The sequence below is a fragment of the Styela clava genome, chromosome 11 (assembly GCF_964204865.1).
Source record: "Styela clava chromosome 11, kaStyClav1.hap1.2, whole genome shotgun sequence".
Classification (NCBI taxonomy): domain Eukaryota; kingdom Metazoa; phylum Chordata; class Ascidiacea; order Stolidobranchia; family Styelidae; genus Styela; species Styela clava.
In genome coordinates, this window is record NC_135260.1 from 3,331,799 (window position 1) to 3,354,360 (window position 22,562).

Genomic DNA, 22,562 nt, shown 5'->3' on the forward strand with positions numbered 1-22,562 from the left:
TTTCGTGGGGATGGTTATTCACCACTTATAGAGGGGAAGTGTAGGTAAATTACTGTCTCTAGTAATAAATGCAAAACTGCTCTCAGCTTTAGCCCACGTTTCAAACGAATTTATTTCTTATTATAATAAAACATGTTCAACTGGTAGAAAGTGAACAATTCAATTCAGTCAATGGGTTGGATCTCTGCTGCCAGGTTTATGCTAGTTTAAAACGGCAATGTTTCAAACGTTCATTTCCTGAAAACGAACAGATCAAAAAAGTTGAAAACAAGTTGATCAGTTTAAAATATTATTTATATTGATTACTCACAGTTAAAGCATAAATGGCAGTGATTATTGTTGTGTTATACAACGTGGCCCCTGCTCATGTCGAATCTCCGAGACTATTTTCTGCACAACTGTTTTGTTTGCCATCTATATATCATTATGTAAAGCAAATTTAACACTGAGTATATCTGTCAAGTACTAGATTTATGATATTAATCAAAGCACTTTTCAGATTTCTCTGAAAACTGAGACAACTCATTAAAATATTGCAAAAAAAATAATACCGCAATTCAAAGACATGTAACATTTTGAGCCCTGGCTTTGATGAACTTTAATCAAAATATTTTCTTTAAAATGAGATATTAAACATTAAGACTCAGGGGCAAACAGCGCGCTGGATTTTAGCTGTTGTTGGAATTTCAATCAAAATTCTTTCCCCATATTTCTCTGAAAACTGAGCCACTAAGTGGATGTCATAGCATTTAAAAATCTAGAAGATCGCAGTCTATTGTGATTAAATTTTTAATTAAGGAAAAGGTATACGTGAGAAGTCGACAATTATGATTTTAGCGTCTAAATTGATTTATTACTTATTAATTTGTCAATCGTTGCGATTTTATGCTCCAGAGCTAAATAATAGTTAAGCTGGCGAGCTTGCCCAATTTCGTCCGAGAGTGAGTTTTTATAAATTGAATGAAATCGATTTAGGTGACGCAATGTGAGATTTCAGGTTTTAAGTGACAAATTTCAAACCGAATATAATTAATTTCGAGTTGATTTGGATATTGGATTCGTTTTGGACGTCAGATTTAGTTGCCAGATGGGAAGAAACCAGGAATGATACTCGGAGGAACAACATTCAAGTCTTGGCAGAAATCCCGAACCTCGAGTCCAAGTCGAGTCAATCACTGTGTTGAATCTCATCGGTGGTTAGTTGCGTCCGAGTTATTCATTCGGGCAACTCGAGTCAATTCAGGTCATTGATAAATCGTCATTCTAGCTCTCACAGCGCTGCTACTTTCTCGTTGCGATATTTTACTTTTGCATCAATGTTAAAATAAATTTCGTGGGGAGGGTTATTTACCACTTATAGAGGGGAAGTGTAGGTAAATTACTGTCTTTAGTAATACATGCACAATTGCTTTTAGCTTTAGCCCACGTTTCAAACGAATTTATTTCTTAATATAATAAAACATGTTCAACTGGTAGAAAGTGAACAATTCAATTCAGTCAATGGGTTGGATCTCTGCTGCCAGGTTTATGCTAGTTTAAAACGGCAATGTTTCAAACGTTCATTTCCTGAAAACGAACAGGTCAAAAAAGTTGAAAACAAGTTGATCAGTTTAAAATACTATTTATATCGATTACTCACAGTTGAAGCATAAATGGCAGTGATTATTGTTGTGTTATGCAACGTGGCCCCTGCTCATGTCCAATCGTCGAGACTATTTTCTGCACAACTGTTTTGTTTGCCATCTATATAACATTATGTAAAGCAAATTTAACACTGAGTATATCTGTCAAGTACCAGATTTATGATATTAATCAAAGCACTTTTCAGATTTCTCTAAAAACTGAGACAACTCACATAATATTGCAAAAAAAAAATACCGCGATTCAAAGACATGTAACATTTCGACCCCTGGCTCTGATGACAACTTCATTTAAAGTACATTCTTTAAACCGAGATATTACACATTAAGTCCCAGGGGCAAACAGCGCGCTGGGTTTTAGCTGTGCTTGGAATTTCAATCGAAATTCTTTCCCCATATTCGTCCGAAAACTGAGACAACTCATATAATATTGCAAAAAAAAAAATACCGCGATTCAAAGACATGTAACATTTTGAGCCCTGGCTTTGATGAACTTTAATTAAAGTACTTACTTTCTTTAAACTGAGATATTACACATTAAGACTCAGGGGCAAACAGCGCGCTGGATTTTAGCTGTGCTTGGAATTTTAATCAAAATTCTTTCCCCATATTTCTTTGAAAACTGTGCCACTAAGTATATGTCATAGCATTTAAAAATCTAGAAGATCGCAGTCTATTGTGAATAAATTTTTAATTAAGGAAACGTTTTAGACATGAAAAATCGGCAATTACGAATTTAGCGTCAAAATTGATTTATTACTTATTAATTTGTCAATCATTGCGATTTCATGCTCCAGAGCTAAATAATAGTTAAGCTGGCGTCTTACGACTCAATAAAATATAGCGCGATGTATTCAGCTTTAGCTCAAACACATAGAAGAGCTCTGGCGATTTATTTATTTCGTCCGTGTGTGAGTTTTTGTAAATTAAATGAAATCATTTTAGGTGACGCAATGTGAGATTTCAGGTGTTAAAGTGAAAAATTTTAAACCGAATATAATTAATTTCGAGTTGATTTGGATATTTGATTCGCTTTGGACGTCAGATTTAGTTGCCAGATGGGAAGAAGCCGGGCAGGAATATTACTCGGAGGAACAACATTCAAGACTTTGCATAAGTTCCGTAACTCGAGTCCAAGTCGAGTCAATCACTGTGTTGAGTCTCATCGGTTGTTAATTGCGTCCGAGTTATTCAATCGGGTAACTCGAGTCAATTCAGGTCATTGATAAATCGTCATTCTAGCTCTCACAGCGCTGCTATTTCCTCGTTGCGATACTTTACATTTGCTTAACTGTTAAAATAAATTTCGTAGGGAGGGTTATTTACCACTTATAGAGGGGAGTGTAAGAAAATTACTGTCTCTAGAAATACATGCACAATTGCTGTTAGCTTTAGCCTACCTTTTAAACAATTTTTATGTCTTAATATAATAAAACATGTTAAACTGGAATACAATTCAGTCATTTCTTGGATGTCAATGCCAGTGGCGACTTACTTATGCGCCAATGACTTACCTAATCGCAACTAACTTACTTAGGTAAGTTGGTGGCAAATAAGGAAATCGGTCGAGATTAGGTAAGTCGGTGACAAAAAGTAAGTTAGTGGCGACTAAGTAAGTCAGTGGCAAATAAGTTTGTCAGTAGCGAATAAGTATGTCAGTGGCGATTAAAAAGATCAGTGGTAATTAAATAAGTTAGTCTTATTTATGTAAGTCATTGGCGCATACAAAAGTCATCGGCAATTCAGGAAAGGAATGTCAGGCGACGATTAATTAAGTCGGTGGCGATTAAGTAAGTCGGTGACGACTAAGTAATTCAGTGGTGATTAGGGAAGTCAGTGACGATAAAGTAATGGTGAGAAGCCTATCACTGAACCCGCTACACTTTGAAGGTAATTTTGTGTTGCCGATATTAGATTTGCCTTTATATATATTTTAGAGCATATAAAATCCAAACAAAAAAGACGTCTTAATATAATAAAACATGTTAAACTGGAATACAATTCAGTCATTTCTTGGATGTCAATGCCAGTGGCGACTTACTTATGCGCCAATGACTTACCTAATCGCAACTAACTTACTTAAGTAAGTGAGTGGCGAATAAGTAAATCGGTCGAGATTAGGTAAGTCGGTGACAAAAAGTAAGTCAGTGGCGATTACGTAAGTTAGTGGCGACTAAGTAAGTCAGTGGCAAATAAGTTTGTCAGTAGCGAATAAGTATGTCAGTGGCGATTAAAAAGATCAGTGGTAATTAAATAAGTTAGTCTTATTTATGTAAGTCATTGGCGCATACAAAAGTCATCGGCAATTCAGGAAAGGAATGTCAGGCGACGATTAATTAAGTCGGTGGCGATTAAGTAAGTCGGTGACGACTAAGTAATTCAGTGGTGATCAGGGAAGTCAGTGACGATAAAGTAATGGTGAGAAGCCTATCACTGAACTCGCCACACTTTGAAGGTAATTTTGTTTTGCCGATATTAGATTTGCCTTTATATATATTTCAGAGCATATAAAATCCGAACAAAAAAGACGATTAAACAATTCAGCGATTAGACATGAGCAGAGAAAGGCCACGTTGCAAAACACAACGATATTCAATGATATTTCTGATTCAACTGTGAGTAATCGATATAAATAATATTTTAACCTGTTTAACTTGTTTTTAACTCTTTTGATCTGTTTGGTTTCAGGAAATAAGCGTTTGAAACTTTTTCCGTTTTAAACTAGCATAACCCAAGTATCATATTTTGCACATACTAACCTTTGCCAACTAAGTAAACCAAATATTACACTCACGGATGTAGTAGTGACGTCGTCGTCATTGTTTTATTAAGATAGAAAGAGCAGCATTTACTAAACTATCTTTTTTGTGATGCAACACGTATTCTGAAATATAAAAGATAGAAAACAATTTCTCTTTTCGCTCTAGAGTAGTGAGTGAGCTTGCATAGGATATATTCCGATGCGAATAGGTTAAAACGTCATTCTAACCTATGCTGTACTGGTTTTCAGTGTCTCCACCCACCTTGTAAATACGTTCCTTATTTTATTCTACTCGTATATGTAAGTTGCATATTTTCAGAATTGGTGGAAAAATAAATTACTGATTACTGTTCGGGAATCAACTTTCATCGAAGCAAATCTGACGAAATTCCTGGATTCGAAATGAAGATTCCGATTCAATACATCCTTCTTATTTTTATTGAGGCATTTTCATTGATTAAAGGTCAGTATAACCATGCATGCTCTGTTGGGTTTGCTTGCTTGCCTGTTTTTTTTTTGCAAATTTAAGATTCGTGTTTTGCTCTTTGGATTACATATTTGTATCAGGGGGAAATATCTATTTATCCCGGCGTATAGAAGGCGAGTATGGCGGTGGAATGATATGGGAAACCTCGATCTCTCGTAAAGGTTGGATTAGGTACGGAGAAAATCTAATTAGATCTTCGTTGCACTCCACAAGCGGAGACCGTCATTGATACAAAGATAAATGATGATTGGTCGTATTCATTGCGTTGCCGAAATGGTCGTTCTTCCATCATAGTATATATATATATGCAATACAACGCTTTAGTTTTAAATTCTCCAATAAGAAGATCGTCTCATTTAAAACGTTTTAGTTTTTAAACCTAACTTTTTTCTTTCGTAATATACACTCGGATCGTTATGTTCAGACAAGATAATTCGATCATAGATTAGCAGGCGTGGTGACCCAAGCGTTGGACTCGGATATTTTGGCATTACGGGGTAAAATCTCTGGGTTTAATTTTATAACCACCACCACACCCATGGTGTTGTAAACTGAATGCCGAATCAGCAAGATTGCTGCCTATCCAAATATAGCAGCTAATTACGTATCAGTGGTCGTTCACACATGATCTTGTTCGGGTAAAAAGACGTATAAAACGTCAAATAAAAATTATCAAAAGATGTTACATGAACTACAGAAGTACTCTATGTCTATACTATGTGAACCCGGACGAAAAGCCCAAAGCAGCAAACTATTCTCGAAATTGAATCGCGGGTATCGATCAGATCTTAACTCATGCTTGCAGTAACGTTAAACATTATTAGGTTCCCCAATGGCGGGCGTAATAATTTAAATTTGATTCGACCAATCATCATAGAGGGAAATAGTTTGCATGACGTGGGTAGCAGTATAAAATTATATATGAAAGGAGCGAATGCGCGCCATAAGAAAATATGGCGCTCCTGAAGTATGTGCACCATGATGGCGCACAACCTGAACCTCAACCTGGTACACATACTATGTTCAGGTTTTGCACCAGGATACTTCTGGAGGTCCGAAAATAGGTACTAAATTAGTCTTCGTTTATCTGTTTTAAACCTACTTTGAAATGAACAATTCACTCGATTTCTACTTCAAATTTTTTCTTAACAGGAGAGAAATGCTGGATGCCCATGGTTTGCGACGGGAAACCTACTTGGAGAGACCTTAATACGGTGAGAGCTTTAGTAGTAGTTTCATATTGGTGATTTTATTTGCAGAAGTAAAACTGTTTTTGTTTGAAATCGGAAAATTGAACTTTCTAGCGATTTATTCCATCTATAAGTACTGAAGGTTGGAAACTTACTTTAATCGATATCTCATCCCATATTTTACCTTTTCACTTCAATCCATGGAGACACTTTTTCACGGCGTATGGGAATACTTGCTCAGCTAAGGCCTCACTGCACGGATGTGCAAGCTTTATGTCAATATATTTAAACATTCCTTTTTTCTTCTATTTCAGACGAGACAGTGCACAAAAGACGAAGAGAAAGCTTTGAAAGGTTCGTGTCCACAATATAATTTCCTTCGAAATACGTTTGCTATTTTTTCATATTTGTCAAAAGATCTGATAGCAAACATGCCCCCAAACTATCGTTTTATAAAAATAAATCAACCATTTTATAAGTTAAATTCAAATAATTTCATGTCTTTAAAGCGCCATTTTTAACAATCAGATCATGACGTGTAGTTTAGCAATACCCAACTCATATCCTTATTTTTTTTACCAGAGTAGGAGGGGTGCATATCTTTTTACAACAAATTCACTGATACGAATTGTATAATTGAGGGGTCAATTTAATATCTGTTTTTTTATTTATGTTTCGCAGCTTTAACGGAACGATTAGACGGGATGGAGAGTAAGCTCAATCAATTGGAAAAGACGATGGAAGAATCAATGACGAACTCAGTGCCGCCCTCTGTTGTAGATGTCAAAGAAACGACCAAGCCCTCTGTTGTAGATGTCAAAGAAACGACCACGACTAAGGGTATGAAAGTTTATGTCTTTTGGTATCGCATGCACTAGAATATATATTAAAAAAGTTCATTTTAGTCATAGTAATCAGTAATAAGACACTCATGCGAAGACGCTGAAATAGAAAATAATTCAATTCAGTTTTTCAATTCAGACAAGAAAACTTCTTCGACCCGTAATTCAACCGTCGCTGCTACATCCTCAACTAAAGAATCCTTTCTCTCTACTGTGCGCCCACAAACTACAAAAGTCGAACAGAGTACAGGTTGGTGTGGCCTCATATTTCTCGTTTTTTTACTCGGAAAATATGTCTCCCTAAATGTTTCTAAGGGCGCGTCAAATATTTTAATTTGGAATTCCCAAGCACCTGCGTTCCAGAACAGAAAAGATAGCGATACTTCCAAGAAATAACGATCTCTATGTATTAGTAATTGTCTTGTCTAACGCCTTTTGGAGCGAGATGTAAAAACGATTCACAAAAACACTAAATCTATTTGCTTGAGATTATTTTAACTTTCTTTATCCCCGCAAGAAGCATATAGGACGGAATAAAATTGTCCTAAGATGGCGTTCATAGTCTGAGCGTTGTCTCGCTTTATTCCCTTTGGGGCTGCCGTTTCGCCGCGGGACTCGAGAAATCGGGGTCTGGTATGGTGTAGTAACACGAGTAATTATATTGGGCGTAGCATAACCGTTTTGCCATGCGTTATTGCGGACCCTCATCTCATTACGTCATCCAAAAATAAATCTCTAAAAATGGCCGTATATTTTGGCGGACATTTCTAGGATGACGTAGACATATGCAAAAATGGTTAGGCCATGCCCATTCGAAGTAGATGTGATACTTAATTAAACAAGATCCAGAAATAACCGTTTGACCATTGACTTATGCAAAAATAAGCATCGCCGCTGTGCGAGACGGTTCTGAGCGTCTTTCAAAGACCTAGTTGGAATATTCCGTTTTAATAATTTTGCACTTGAATTCAAAGTTTTTTTCCAGATAGGGCAGTGCTGTCAGTTTCATGTTAATTTTTTTTTGCATATTTAATGGAGGCTGATATTATTCATATCTTTCAATTTAAGTTTGAAAAGAAATCTAATTTCTTTATGGGGTTGTAAGAAATGTTCACGACTTCCTCTAAAAGCTGATTGACCACAGAAAAGGCTGTGACGGGTTGTAGTTTGCCCATCAAGGCTGGTAAATTTGTTGAGAGGTTTGGTCTGCACCCTATAACTGTTTCAATGTTTAGTTACAGTACTCGCCTGCCCAGCGCCTGCTGCTCCAGACAACGGGACTGTAGACACCGCAACTGCTTTAGAGGTCAATCAGACTATCGAATATTCATGCAATGCTGGATATGTTCTTCAAGGTTCAAACATCGGAAAATGCGAAGAAAATGGAACCTGGGGGGAAGTGCCCACTTGCGTAGGTAAGTGTTCACAGAGCGCTGTGTATTCGAGGATAATTTTTCAAACTACGAGGTGGCTGATGCCTCGTGCCAATATTTAGATATATCTTTGTAATCGCACTTCCAATTATCGCACTCTCAATTACCTTGTGTTGTTTTTAATTTGAAATCCAATAGGGTATTTTATGTGCGAGAGGATTGCTGGACTCCTCGCCATTGCAGAGTCAGTGGTTCACGTAACCGCTGCTTTCCGCCATCAATGTCTATGTATATATTCTACTCTTAGTCCACTCTACTCGAAGTCTGACTCTCATTTAAAACGAATTTGCACTTCATTCCAATTCATGCAAGCCTCCCTAAATAGACTGTTAAGGTTTCCTAGCAAACTTGCTTTTTCAGTTTGTATTGATATTTTTGACTTGTCACCATTGAAAGTCTGACATTCCGACATTTGATTATCTTTGGACTTCAGAGTCGAGTCGGAGTTAAAATTGTTTCACTCCGATGTCGATTGTGAATTTCATCCGTATATACAGACCTGTTCAGAATAAAATAATATTCAGTTTGGGCCACAATACAAGGCTCTGACTCTAAAAATGTTCTTTTGTGTTTTTCAGTCGATCTTACATGTGATTTTGAGTCTTCAGCCAACCCTACATGCGGCTACACGAGACTTAATGGAACGTTTCAGAGAGAATACACAGATGAAGACGTTACAGGTATTCTATAGTGTATGTGAAATGCCTTGTTTTTAAAAAAAATTGCTCACTGTATGGCGGTTGGCGGTAACTTTGCTTAAAAGTGAGTCACATTTGCTACTGAGTGAGTGCCTGTAACTTTGCTCACAATTGAGTCTTCCTTTACTTCCGAGTTGAGTGCCTGTAACTTAGCTCACAATTGAATCTTCTTTACTTCCGAGTGAAGGCCTGTATCTTTGCTTACAATTGACTTCTCTACTTCCGAGTGAGTGCCCGTAACTTTGCTTACGATTGTGTCTCCTTTACTTCCAGTGAGTGCCTGTAATTTTGCTTACAATTGAGTCTTTCTTACTTCCGAGTGAGTGCCTGTAACTTTGTTTACAATTGAGTCTCCTTTACTACTGAGTGAGTGCCAGTAACTTTGCTTACAATTGAGTCTCCTTTACTTCCGAGTGAGTGCATGTAGCTTTGCTTACAGTTGATTCTTCTTTACTTCTGAGTGAGTGCATGTAACTTTGTTTACAAATGATTCTAGCGGTTACGTGAACACTCCATGTCTGAAAATACTTGAGCTTTACACCGATTCTCAGCTCACACCTCTCATTTTTTTTTAATTCATCCTAGGTTATGTTCTTTCTGGTAATGGTACAATCAGGTCCTTACCCAAGGCTTTGACTGGCAATGAGGAACTATGCATGAGTGTCGACATAAAAGGGACATCTGATGGAGAACTGGTGGCCAAGGCTCACAATGGAACTGTAACGTGAGTAGCTAAGACAGAAATTATTTTTTCACCCGACTATTTGACGCTTTCACTCCAAAGCAGAATTTGTATAGGAAGTCACTGTACAGTAAAGAATTATTTGTTTTGAATATATACATTGAATATATACTGTATAGATTTTAGAATGGTGAATTATTCGATTTTAGTCTTTCCTTGTCAGGTTAAGATTGCATTACGTCTTCAATGCTTCGAACCCCCATCAGCAAAGCACTGAAACACTGTATTCAAAGCCATCTTATTTGGTTTTTGAAAAAATGAAGCTCATTGACGGCTTCACTCCAAGTTAGGTGTGTACAACCTAATACAAAAGGGACAGATACAAATAACCGGGTGAAACCGCAGGCCGCACCTTCATTTAACTTAGACTTTCTAGTAGTTACAGGCACAGAAGTTCAAAATTGGCACTGTAAAATTGGCACTTCTATACGGACCGCACATTTTTCTTGTGGGCCCGCGGGCCGCAGGTTGCACACCCTTGCCCAAGGTACTCAGTAGGGATGACTGAGCGTCTTTACTTTCTTTTCTTTTTACACTGCGCTCTTAACACCAACATCGGTCAACTTTGTGTGGTTAACGATTAAAATTCGTTGACTTTAACTTTCAACGACGAATCATATATTCACAAAATTGTGTATTTTCCCCCTGAAAAAGGCTTCAAGAACAAACAGGAACTGTTAGGCTTAGTGTACTAAGAATGTACGGATAGTGCTATCCAACAAGTTTGATTGCTAGTCATTTTAGATAATCTTACTAAATGGATTCATGGCATTTTTGTGTGTTTCACTCCGCACAAGAGTTCGAGCAGTCGCTGATAGGTAAAAAGCTGCTAGTCAGATGCCATTAGTGTAAGGAATAGTGTAAAAAATATACTTTGAATATCACGTGTGAGCCCAATGTAATGAAAAGAGCTGCTGAAACTATCAATAACTATAACAATTCATTCCACATTAGTACATACTGATTGGCGCAGTTAAAGTTGATGCGCTCAATACAAAAGCTTAATAATAGATTTCATATAAATGAAGTTCCTGGAGAAAGCTGAACATAATTAATTTTTGATTTATTGTCTATTCAATGTAAAGACAGGAATGTTTTGTTTTAACATTTTTAGGAAAGCAATCTGGCCGTTTTCTGCCTCAACTACCTGGAAAACAGAGAAATTCATTTTAAAGAATGTTCACTCTACAGATACAGAGGTTTGCAACACATTTGTTAGCAGAAATATTTTTAAATCGGAATTGCTTTGGATGTGAATCCCATCTCACATGACGCAAAAGTTTTCCAAGATTTTGGTAGGGTGTAGTCTAGCTTCATCAGCGTGCAGAGGGTTTTAATCAATGTCTTTGCATAATTGAAGTTTTTCTAGAATCCCTTCACAAAGTGGGAACACATATTAGCCGTTTTATCACCTTTCCTGTCTGCATTACACCTTAAATATATTTCTTTTGACTCTGTGAGAATCCACTCACAATTCTGATCTATTTAAGCACGTAGTCCATATTAAAAAAAAAATATGATTCTAATTACTTTACTTTGAGTGAAACCAAGAAACCAAATCTTGTGACTAAAATTTCAGCTCATGCAAGCCTGTTGAGAATGCTCAGAAAAATTGATGCTTGTCTCAATCTGTCTAAAATTGGTTTTTGATTATCACATTTACAAAATCTGTAATCCAGGTTGCTGACTTCATAGTTAGAAAGTTCTATTCCAAATTATCAATGAAGACATTTTCAACTTCTACCTCAGACTCTACTTTGCAGTCCTGCTCGAACTTCATTTTTTTTAAATTCCGTTCAGGTCCAACTTGAGCTTGAGTCATCCGGGAATGTAGAGTTAGACAACATAACAACATTGAACTCTTACGAATGTTATGGTTTGGGTAGGTGCATTAAGATTTATTTAGTCAATGGCAAAGTTGTTGAAGATTTGAATGTTCTCTCCGATCTTCTCGGGTTCAAACCACATTTCAGTCAGGATAATAAATTGGGGTAGAAAATGCCGCTGTATCAGTGGTTGCTTGCGCAAGTATATCAGTGTCTGCGCAAATTCATGTTTAGAGTGAGTGTGTATCAGTGGCCGCTTGCACAAAGCCTTGTTCGAAATGAAAAAATTTTCATAAATTTAAAATAATCACAAATAAATTCATTGCTGGTTAAGTTAAACTTCTTCATCATTTTATTTGCAGCTACACCATGTTTCAAGCGAAATCTTGAAAACGGAACAATTTCTCCTGAGCAGGACTTATACAGTGAGGATCAAGAGGTGCGTTACTCTTGCAGCAATGATTCCAAATTAGAAGGGGGACAGACGGGAACATGCAAAGCTGAGGGGTCATGGTCCACAACACCAGTTTGCACTCCGAGTAGGTTTTTTTCTTTAGTGATTAAGACCATCCAACTTTCCACATTTTAACCTGTTGTCTATATGGCAGCCTAATAGCCCTGTATGGAGGAGACCATTTAATAGGGAATTTGGGGTGCTCCCGAAGTATGCGAACCAAGATGGCGGACATCGGAACGTAACATGGGTAACAGGTTAGGGTTAGGCGATAATGTTTTTCCAATTTTCCTCATTTTAGTCCTATTATCAGTTCGAAGACTAGCCAAGAGCCTCCCGTAGTATTTATACCTAAAATTATGGCCTAGCCCTAACCTAGTACACATATTACATTCCGATGTCCGCCATCTTGGTTCGCATACTTCGGGAGCCCCAAATATTGTTTATATTGTTTGGCCATATAGCCATCCCTAGTCCTAACCTGCTGTCCATATGACAGCTTACTAGCCTCTCAAATCCTCCGAATGTTATGGTCTAGGTCAGGGGTCACCAAACTACGGCCCGCGTCGTCATTTTATCCTGCCCGCAATAACACGCAAATATGGCCAAATATTTTTCCAAAAAAAATTTTCTCGAGCATCATCTTCCTTGTTTATTTCGTAACATTGGCCAATCAGCAAGATGCAAAAAGTGACGTAATATTGGGCCTTTTGCATCCGCTCAGACACTTTCGTCACTCTGACAGATTTTCAGTCGTGGTTGTAAACAACTTCGTTTTTGCGATTTTAAACGCTATTCGTTAGCTTCTGGTTGTGTTTGGAAAATTTAAGTATGAATCAAATAAGTCAATCATCATTTGCCTCTTTAGGAGTTGTAGTTTTAATAGTAGTAATGAAAAATTAGTCTAAGAAATAGCTTTGACAAAATAGGCTAAAATTCTCTATCGGGAGGCAACGTTTTCTGCGAAAGATGCACTCGTGGCGCGTGCATTCGACGAAACTTCACGTCTCTGTGCTAAAATGAACGTCGAATGTGCATTTTGCGCTAACAGTACTGTAATCCCTCGCGTACTGCTCCAATTTCACAAGCCACACTAATTTTTGTACTGCTTAATTGCTGATATTCATGTAGGTAAGTTACAAAAAAAATAAAATTCATCCGATTTGAATAAAAACTGCGCCAGAGAGTTGAGAGAGAGTTTATTTTTATTTGTCAAACCATGAAACTCACAATACATGCATGAATATATAAATATTGAAAAAACAGATGCTTTGGTATAAGACTGGGAGACAACGAACGATACGACCTTTTGGGGTCATCAGAGTCTGTTGCCACCCATACAATTATATTATTAGTAATAAAATGAATCATCAGGTACGGTGTAAGGAAATACAATACCTCTCGTTTATTCATTATATACATCATTTACAGTACTTTGCCTTTTTTTTAAATAAGAAGTGGATAGATCTGAGTGAAAATCAGAAAACATTACCCAGTTTATAAAAAACGGTCAAGAAATAACGGAGATATCGGAATTTTAGTACCGCACGACAGGCCCTTTTTTCCATAAGGATTGTATCATTTTTTTGATAAGAACTGTGATAAATATGAAAAAAAACACATATCAATCACTAATCTTTCGATCTGCGTCACATCTATAGAATATTGAGATTTTCAGGTAGATATTTCAGGATTTTATTCTGGCAACAGTCTTGACACCGCCGAAAGATCGTCGCAAATAAACGCTGGAGTTGTGCATGTTAGTTTGACAGTGGTCCATTGTGGGTAATAATAAACGATGTTCTGATTGTACAGACTTCATAAAAATTGGTAAGTATCAAGTTATGAAAGAAATACACACGTTCACATATATTTTATTGGTGTCCATAGACAATATCATCAATTTGCACCACGTATAACTTGAGCGTAATTTTAAAAGCTCCGAATGTTGGGAAATTTATGCGCTAATGAATGAAAACCAAATACCATATAATAGTAGTTTATTTTATCTAAATTATGTCAAAATTTCATGGAATTCCATGCTACAGCAGGCAGTCCGGTGTCGTTTGTATGAGCCGTATTCCGACACGGCGTATAGTACTTAGCAGACGTTATGCGTACATATTTGGGCGGGAAAAAGCAGATTTTGTAACATTCCTAATTCATGACTGCAACGTTTTGATAACAGCTAAACTCAGGATTGTCGTCTATATATAGAAATCTTGTATATTGTTTTCCTAGGATGATCTCGATCTATATTCTGCGATATATATATATATATAATTTAATATTCAAGTCTTCAGAAATGTAGAATATATATTGTTGAATAAATTTAATGGATTTCCCAATTTTTGTGAATTTATTGTATTGCATTGACAAAAATATTTGTCCGGCCCGTTTTAACACAGTTTGAGTCCTGCCCGGCCCGCGATTAAAAAAGTTTGGTGACCCCTGGTCTAGGTAAGTGCATCAAGATTTATTTAGTGAATTGCAAAGTTGTTAGAACATTGAAGGTTCCCTACGATATTCTCGGGTTTAAACTAGAAATGTACTCATACCACTTTTGTCGCCGATACCGATCCGATTCCAGCTTAAAAATCCGATATCGATACCGATATTCGAACACGACCGATATTCCGATACTATGTAATTATCACCTCAATTGTGCAGGGCAGACGGTTTAAAACAATGGTCTTTGAGCATTATTAATAGTGCACATTATTTCGGATGAAAAAAGAGAAATATCACATATTAAGAAGCAGATGTTTGATCTTGATGATCCAAAATGTGTTGATTGATTCAGATGCATTGAGCACTGGCGCTAGTAATCTTGGTGTTCAATTAGAAAATTATTAGGATTTGGCTACTGTTAATGGTGAAATAAATAAATGTTTAGCCTACTTATCGTATGAAACTGATACATTGAGTTACGTGCGCAGGATTTTGTGCCAATATAACGTCGTATTTTAAATTTTACACATTGGAACATCTAATATTCGATTGATATATTTCTTCATAATTACCATGTAATAATAAAAATTGTAATACAAAAATTTTCCAGCGAAAATACTCAAATTGATTGAGCCAGTTTGGCTGATAAATGGCTTAAAACAGGTTAGAATTCGATTTCCGTTTTTACATAGCGGGGGCGGGAACGTCCATGGCTCATAGTTCACGATATATCCAAGCAAAAAATAATTTCAAGATCAGTATTCTAACCTATTTTTTAGAACCTTCTGAATCATATTGAGAAGCTAAAGATATTGGAAATATCGGTCTAAATTTAGCCAATACCGATACACTACCGATACCGTAAAATTGGCCGATATTGCCAATACCGATACCCGATACATCGGTACATCTCTAGTTCAAACTACATTTCAGTCAAGTTGATAAATTGGGGTTGACAGTGCTGCTGTATATTCTAAACCTGCTTGCACAAGTGTATCAGTGGCGGCTTGTATAAAGCCTTGTTTCGAGTGACACAATTTTTTACAGATTCACAATGTTCACAAACAAATACTCTGCGGGTTAAGTTAAACTTTTTTATCATTTGAATATTTTGCAGCTACACCATGTGCGAAGCGTAATCTTGAGTACGGAACAATTTCTCCTGAGCAAGACTTGTACAATGAGGATCAAGAGGTCAGTTACGCTTGCAACAAGGATTACATTTTGGAAGAAGGACAGACGGGAACATGCAAAGCTGGCGGTTCATGGTCCACAACACCTGTTTGCACTCTGAGTAAGTTTTTTTTTTCTTTATCGATTAAGACCATTCAACAGCCATCCTCATTTTTAACATGCTGTCCATATGGAATCCATTCAAATAGCGATTACAACCAAATATCCATCCCCATTCTCAACCTGCTATAAATATAGCAGCCCAATAGCCCTGGTAATTTAAATGGTGATTGGGACCATATATCCATCCCTATTCCTAACGTGCTTTCCATATGACAGACTAATAGCCCTGTATATTTCGTGGGACTTAGTGTTAATAGTGTAAAAACATATCAATTCAGCGACCCATACCCTATCTCCATCTTTTCACACCGGATCTGGGATATGGACGTGCCATTAACTGATATTGTACATATCGCCGTTGTGCCGTACCTCTTTTGTCTTGTGTATTTTACTAGGGTTTTAATCGTATAGTCAATTTCATGTCTGTTGCCCTAATACAGCGTTTCCCAACCTTTTTTGGTCGCGGACTATTTTCTCACCGGCGAAAACCTTTGCGGACTCAAGGTGCGTTTATTGCAACCGTACTCTGTGTGGAAAAGTAATAAAACCAAACACAACAGAATTTTAACGAATTTCAAAATCGGAAATTCGCTGCAATTACGCGTTCGTTAATTAAAAGAGCCGACTTTTCTGTCGCACAATATTCAATTCATGACAACGACGAAAATTTAAAATGTCTTTTTATTTTAATTTAATTGTGTTTATGGTAACTCGCGGTTGCGTCGACTTACGACAAGATGGAAGCATTACTTCTTTAAAATGCCACGGCAATCAGCGAACATACTAATATTAGAATATATTGCACGATTATATTTAGTTTTGATACATATTTTTTGCGATCTCGCAAATTTGTTATCGTCGTTAGAAAAATCCTATTATCTGGTATAAATTTCCAGAAAGTACAAGTTGATTTAGTACTTATTTAAAATATAATTGAAGTTTATTAGTAAATCAAAATACATATTCACCGTCTTGCTTTATTTTTGATTTAATTGTGATCATTTTAATCTGCGGTTGTGTTGACGAAGTAAAAGCAATACTACTCGGAAAATATCATGACAATCCGTGAACAAAAAAATGCGTGGTGAAGTGCCCGATTATATTTTGTTTTGATTCGTATTTTTGTGAATTCGACAAATGTGAGCTGTTCGTACAACACTTACGGCGCTCCAGTACTGTACGTACCAAAGTGGAAGCAGTAAAGCAAAGTATCATAAGGGAAAATGCCCTGGTGCATATACTACGGTAGCACCCGAAATTTTGCGATTTGTAATGTCTAAAAAAAGCGTTTTTAATCGGTCGCGGACCATTAAATGTAATGAGCAAATTGCTATTCTAATAGTTGAATATTCGAATATATGCCCAGCCCTGCTTAGTAACCAGTAATTATTGACTCGATCATTGTTATGTGAATAAACTTGGGTTTTATGTAAAGTCTAACGTAAATCGATATAAACTATCTATCTATCTAATCGTTTTTATAGTTAAGTTTTGCGAAAACGTTTGCGGCCCGCATTGAATTTCTGACTCGTTGCGGACTCATTCAAACGCTCCGCGGACTCATTTGAGACCGCGGACTCGGTTGGGAAACTCTGCCCTAGAATAACGCAGCAGTCCTAAACTGCTGTTAATATTGTTAGGGGTACATGTCGCACATCTGTGTATTAGGCCAGTAAGGTATTAAACATGTATCCCGTCTCTGTTTTACTGTTTAAATATTATGCAGATACTGTTACATTTTTGAGGCAAATAAACATACCTACATACATGAAGGAGGCCATTTATATGATGACTGGGACCATATATTCATCACTAACTCTCTGCCATACGGCAGCCTAATAGACCTGTATGGAGGGGCTATTCAAATAGTGTTTGAGACCATATATCCACCCCTATTTCTAATCTGTTGTCAATATGGCACCCAATAGTCTTATTTCAAAGAGATCATTTCAATTAGGTATGGTGCCACATATTCTTCCGTTTGCCTCTCAACGGTTTCACATGTTTTTGAGCTCTCTTTTCGTAGTTTTTAACTTTTCCTCGTGGTACTTGTCGGTTTACCACCTTCTTTGGCGGGTTTTATTAAAAACTCCAATTATGTAAAATTCAGTACGTTCAGTAAATCAGCATAGCTTTCTCCTTATCATATTTAGCTCAATGTTTTCAAGTCCCATCGGTCTGTATGATCCTGCGTTATTTCATTAGCTTTAATAGCTCAGTAGCTGCCCGTGATTTGCTCAGAAAAATGTTTATTTCTGAGTGGATTTGCGTGACCTTGCTTCAAGCAAAATGACGTATGATCAGAACTACTACAGGGCTCATAATCATATTATTGTAAAAAACTATAAAAGAAATTATTCAGCATAAAATGAATAAAAGTCATTAATTAAAACGTAGAAATAAATATTATCCTTAATCATTGTTGCTTGAATATCTGACTTCAAACTCTCATGAATGATATTTTTATTTCAGGATGTCCGGTTGTCTATAAATCGAAATGCTTTCGAGCGATTGTTACTGACACACGGGACGTGCATTTAAGCGTCTCTATATCTAAATGCGGAGACAATCTTGCTACCATATATGACGTCACACACTACAACCTGCTTCGAGATTACTTACGACCAATGGTTCCCGATGGACAGTCAGTTTTTTATGTTCATACGGGAATGACTTACAGGGTACGTCGAGTCTGAATCATGCTGCTTATTGCGGCCATACATGAACTTATTATAAAATGTGGCCAATATTGTTTCCGTGTTATCATGTGCTATTACATTTATTTATAAGTCAAATCCATAAAGCTTATCATAGGAGAGAAGTTGCATTAAACCCGGTCATTTATAATTTTATAACACTAACGTTTCCGAGCAGATATCAAATTTGACTCTCCCACTGGATTTAAAAAATTCGTTTGCGAGCGTTTTTCATTTTTAATCACAAACTATCGTCACCATGTAACGTTTCCGGGAAATTAAACAATTAGCATCCAACACTCGTGTAACGATCCAACTCTACAACTCTGTTACTAAATCAGAGAATACTAATCCAAACCAATTTAATCCAAACTAAGTGTCTATATTCTATTCTATTCAATTTTTATCCGCCAACGGTAACCACCGAAGAATGACTGAGCAGAATAATCATGTGATGATGTCACGATTCATTCAGTTTCTTACTGGAGACAAATAAGTTAGTTTTGCTCTGTCAGATCATATGACAAGGATCACTGGTTTAACCATACTCAATTATATTATCAAACTGTCATTTGTTATTTTTCATCAAAATATGTTTTTTGTTTCAACAGGAAGGCCAGCTGTATTCATCGACGAAACAAGCTATGTCTCTGCCACATAATATTTGGCGTCCTGATTTTCCGTCTTCCGATGCTCGTAACACACATGTTATTGTTGTTGTCAGTCGGGACCCGGAGTCCAGGCTTCAAGGGATTTTTAATCATCGTGCTTCTAATGAATATCACGGAGGCATCTGTGAAAATGAATTGTAACTCTGTCTATTGAATGATCGATGAACAAAGACTGTAGAATTACTGTAGTTTAAACGTAATTGTTAATCACCCCAGTAGCTTTATCAAAACTTACTATTTCCACAGTTGAACAACCATAAGAAATACCCTGTTCATCCTTACCATAATACGTACCTACAGATAATACACACATGTATTTTAGCGCGGTTTCCGCTCCTCTCTTTCGTTGCGGGTGTTGGAACGTTTTAGGCATTCTTCTGCTTTTTGTTATCTATATATTGGGATTAATATGTCGTTTTAAATATTTGTCGTCCAACGGTCTGCCAATCGTGGTGTACTGTTATTTGACATTGGAGCATCATGATGTGATTATGAGATATAATTAGGGTGCAGAATACCTATCAAGACGGGTAATTTAAAGATACTTTTAATTGATAAAAGCCTTTAAAACGTCACATTGATAGATTGGCATAAAAGCTCGAAGAATATTAAATTCCTACTTTGAACAAGGTCCTGCACGGGGATATACTTATACTTGGAAAAATAAGTATCGTTTGTTTTGACTCTGCTCGAACTGGGATAAATAGATCACAATCGGCCTGTTGGACGGTTGCATGTTCGCATGATATTTAAGATAATATTTGAAACTACATTGAAAAGAGACCGATGAATCGGTGACTATGTTCTCTTATTTACTCCACGTAATCAATTCCACTAAATTCAAACCTGACGCATATATGTTGAATCGATGCGATTAAATGCTCACTTATTCAAATTGTCAGTCTGTCGGGCTTTTCTTAGGTAGGAATTTCAATAAAGCTGCATTCCCTGTTAGATTTCTACTGAACTCACCTTTTTTTGTAGATGTGCTCAGAAAATGTTTGAATTTAATAATATAACCCAATTTGATTCTTTGTGGTGTAAATCATTTTTAAATGTTGGCTATATGTATTATTCAAATATATATTTCACGTTCAAGAAATTTCAGTGAATTACAAGAATGTTTAATACTTCCTAAATAATGACTTCGTGTGTGTGTGTGTGGTATGGTAATATATGGTGCTTTAAACAATTTGAGTCTTTTGCGCCAGACAATTTAAATCAAAATTTTGTATATGCCTATAATACTCTCTTGGTAGATTTCACAAAATCAACAAGAGCAGGGAAAATGCTAGGGTCGCGTAAGATAGCTTTGAGTTGAAATTCAATGCCATAATCGCGGCATTTCATCTTTAGTATGCGTCTTTCATTTCTATATGCACGACAGTTCATTAGAAAATGTTCTACTGTCTCTGTTTGTAACTTTAAAATATCTACAAAGTTTCAAAAATTATAAAAAGACATTGTCATTTTATAAGTCTGGGAAATCAGGGAAAATTTGCAATCGATTCTGATCTTATTTTGATAATAAAAACAATTGTAAATGCAATCTTTTTTTAATAAACAGTTACGAACGGTCAGTAAAATTTATGTTTTTTCAATTTATAAGGAAGTTTCGACTTATATTGAAACCATTGAAAATCTACAATTCTGGCAAATTCAGACTCTCTCTTTCGTGGGAACTTGGCCGACTGTTACTCCACAGACCGTAAAGTTTGTCATCTTGCAATGAATCGTTTTATGCAAATTAGATTCATTTAGTAAACTCAAAATTACCATTTAACAAAAGTACAGAATAGTCTTGATTTTAACGTAATTGGCCGGAATGGATTTACATTACTTTTTCTTTCGTTTTCTCTATTTTAACTTTTTTTACCGACGAATACCTTTCCAGAAGGCCGCCTCTCGATTAAAAGCACTTTGAGTAAAAGATGTGTCGAGGATAATTGTTTTTAGAGTCGTTCTTGACTAAAAGAATTTGCATATAGTTTTCACATTTATCGAATCCAATTGTTGTTAACCTATTATATTAATTGCTACGTCCATATATTTCGATGGATATATTTCTCCCAGATTGGATGAGCTCTATATTTAAAAGATTTTCGCTGAGAAATCTTTGACAACTATAAGGTGTATTCACCCAAACTTTTGTGTCTGAATTTTCAGTTTGTATTTTAGATTTAAATTTGACATGTTTTTCATTAAATTAAAGTTTCGTTGTGACCTGAAGAAAATATAAGGAATTCAATTTTATCAGAAAACTTGAATTATTTACAGCAATTACATCATTGTCTTCGCTTTACAATAAACACGTTTTATTACCCACACCCCTGTCGACATATTTATTTTTCTTGTGTGTTAATTATTAGGATCGATAATTCTTTTATTTTATTTCCTCAGGTATTTTATATGTTTGAATTGGTTTGAATCATTCCATAAATAGGATATTTTACAAAAAAAGTCTATTCCTGATTATTTAAGGTAAAATAAAGATGATAAACAAATTGAAATTTCAGTGTGATTTGAACAAAATGTAAGAAAATGTTATCGAAATAAAAGCAATTGCAGCATTGTCTTATCTTTAATCTCTAATAATTCAAATGCCTCCTCCCCCTCTCTCGGGCTTTTAAATCATGACAAAAAAATTCAATTTCTTTTCTTTTCTTTTTTCTTGTATGCGAATTAATGTGATATACAATTTTTTCATTAACTTTGCTCTGGTATTTTATTTTTTAGATGTTTTTCTGAATATTATTATATTTCGGAATTCAATTTATTTTTCACCAACTCAACTAAAAAGATGAAATTCATAAAAAATAATTAAAATTTTATTTTCTTCTTTGTGTGAATAAAATTATCTTGCAAAACGTTATCGATGTATTTTTTAACATATAGAGACTGAATTTATTTTTTAAACTAAGAAATTAGCTTAATCTGAGAATTAGAATTTAAAAACTGTTCCATCTAAATTTTCCAAACAAGACAAAATTTCCCAGGAGCAATCCCCGATCGCGGCGCATTGCAAAACGAATAAAAATATAGAATAGGAATGAAATTTGTTTATCCCATTGTACCCGGGGCTGAATTAACCATTTTGAGTAAAATAAGCACGTGCTTGAGATACTAAGTAAAGGCGGCATATTTTCATAACCGAGTTTTTGGTCAGACGATTCAGACCTTAGAATTGGCCCGGTAGAAATAAATTTTGCCTTTTTTCTTTCTCAAGTATCATCCGAAACCTTCTTTGTAATGTTTCGTAGGTATGAGAACTATTTCCAAAAAACGTAAAATATATTAATCATAAATCGGCCTTCAATCAGTAATAAATATATTGTGAAACTTACTCATTCAATTATAGATAACACACAACAGAAG

The 22,562-nt window shown here is 35.9% G+C and overlaps 1 protein-coding gene across 2 annotated transcripts; it reads left to right on the plus strand.

Annotated features, from left to right (window-relative positions):
* Positions 1 to 3,966: 3,966 nt before the first annotated feature.
* Positions 3,967 to 20,299, plus strand: LOC120348137 (P-selectin-like). 2 transcript variants are annotated; one of them, XM_078118065.1, is made up of 15 exons: positions 3,967 to 4,095; positions 4,721 to 4,864; positions 6,041 to 6,102; positions 6,393 to 6,432; positions 6,760 to 6,918; positions 7,060 to 7,170; positions 8,156 to 8,335; positions 8,932 to 9,033; positions 9,637 to 9,775; positions 10,908 to 10,992; positions 11,594 to 11,675; positions 11,982 to 12,158; positions 15,642 to 15,818; positions 18,293 to 18,501; positions 19,128 to 20,299. In XM_078118065.1, exons 2-15 carry the CDS (start codon positions 4,804 to 4,806, stop codon positions 19,326 to 19,328), a joined length of 1,785 nt encoding a protein of 594 aa, XP_077974191.1. In that variant the 5' UTR covers positions 3,967 to 4,095; positions 4,721 to 4,803; the 3' UTR covers positions 19,329 to 20,299. The 2 variants fall into 2 exon arrangements, with proteins under 2 accessions (XP_077974191.1, XP_077974190.1); XM_078118064.1 differs by having other exon boundaries at positions 4,052 to 4,255.
* The last annotated feature ends 2,263 nt before the right edge of the window (positions 20,300 to 22,562 follow it).

Coding starts and splice junctions, on each gene's coding strand:
- LOC120348137 (XM_078118065.1), top strand. CDS start 4,804: ATGAAGATTCCGATTCAATACATCCTTCTTATTTTTATTGAGGCATTT. Junction 6,103..6,392: donor CTTGGAGAGACCTTAATACG/GTGAGAGCTTTA, acceptor CTTCTATTTCAG/ACGAGACAGTGCACAAAAGA. Junction 6,433..6,759: donor CGAAGAGAAAGCTTTGAAAG/GTTCGTGTCCAC, acceptor TATGTTTCGCAG/CTTTAACGGAACGATTAGAC.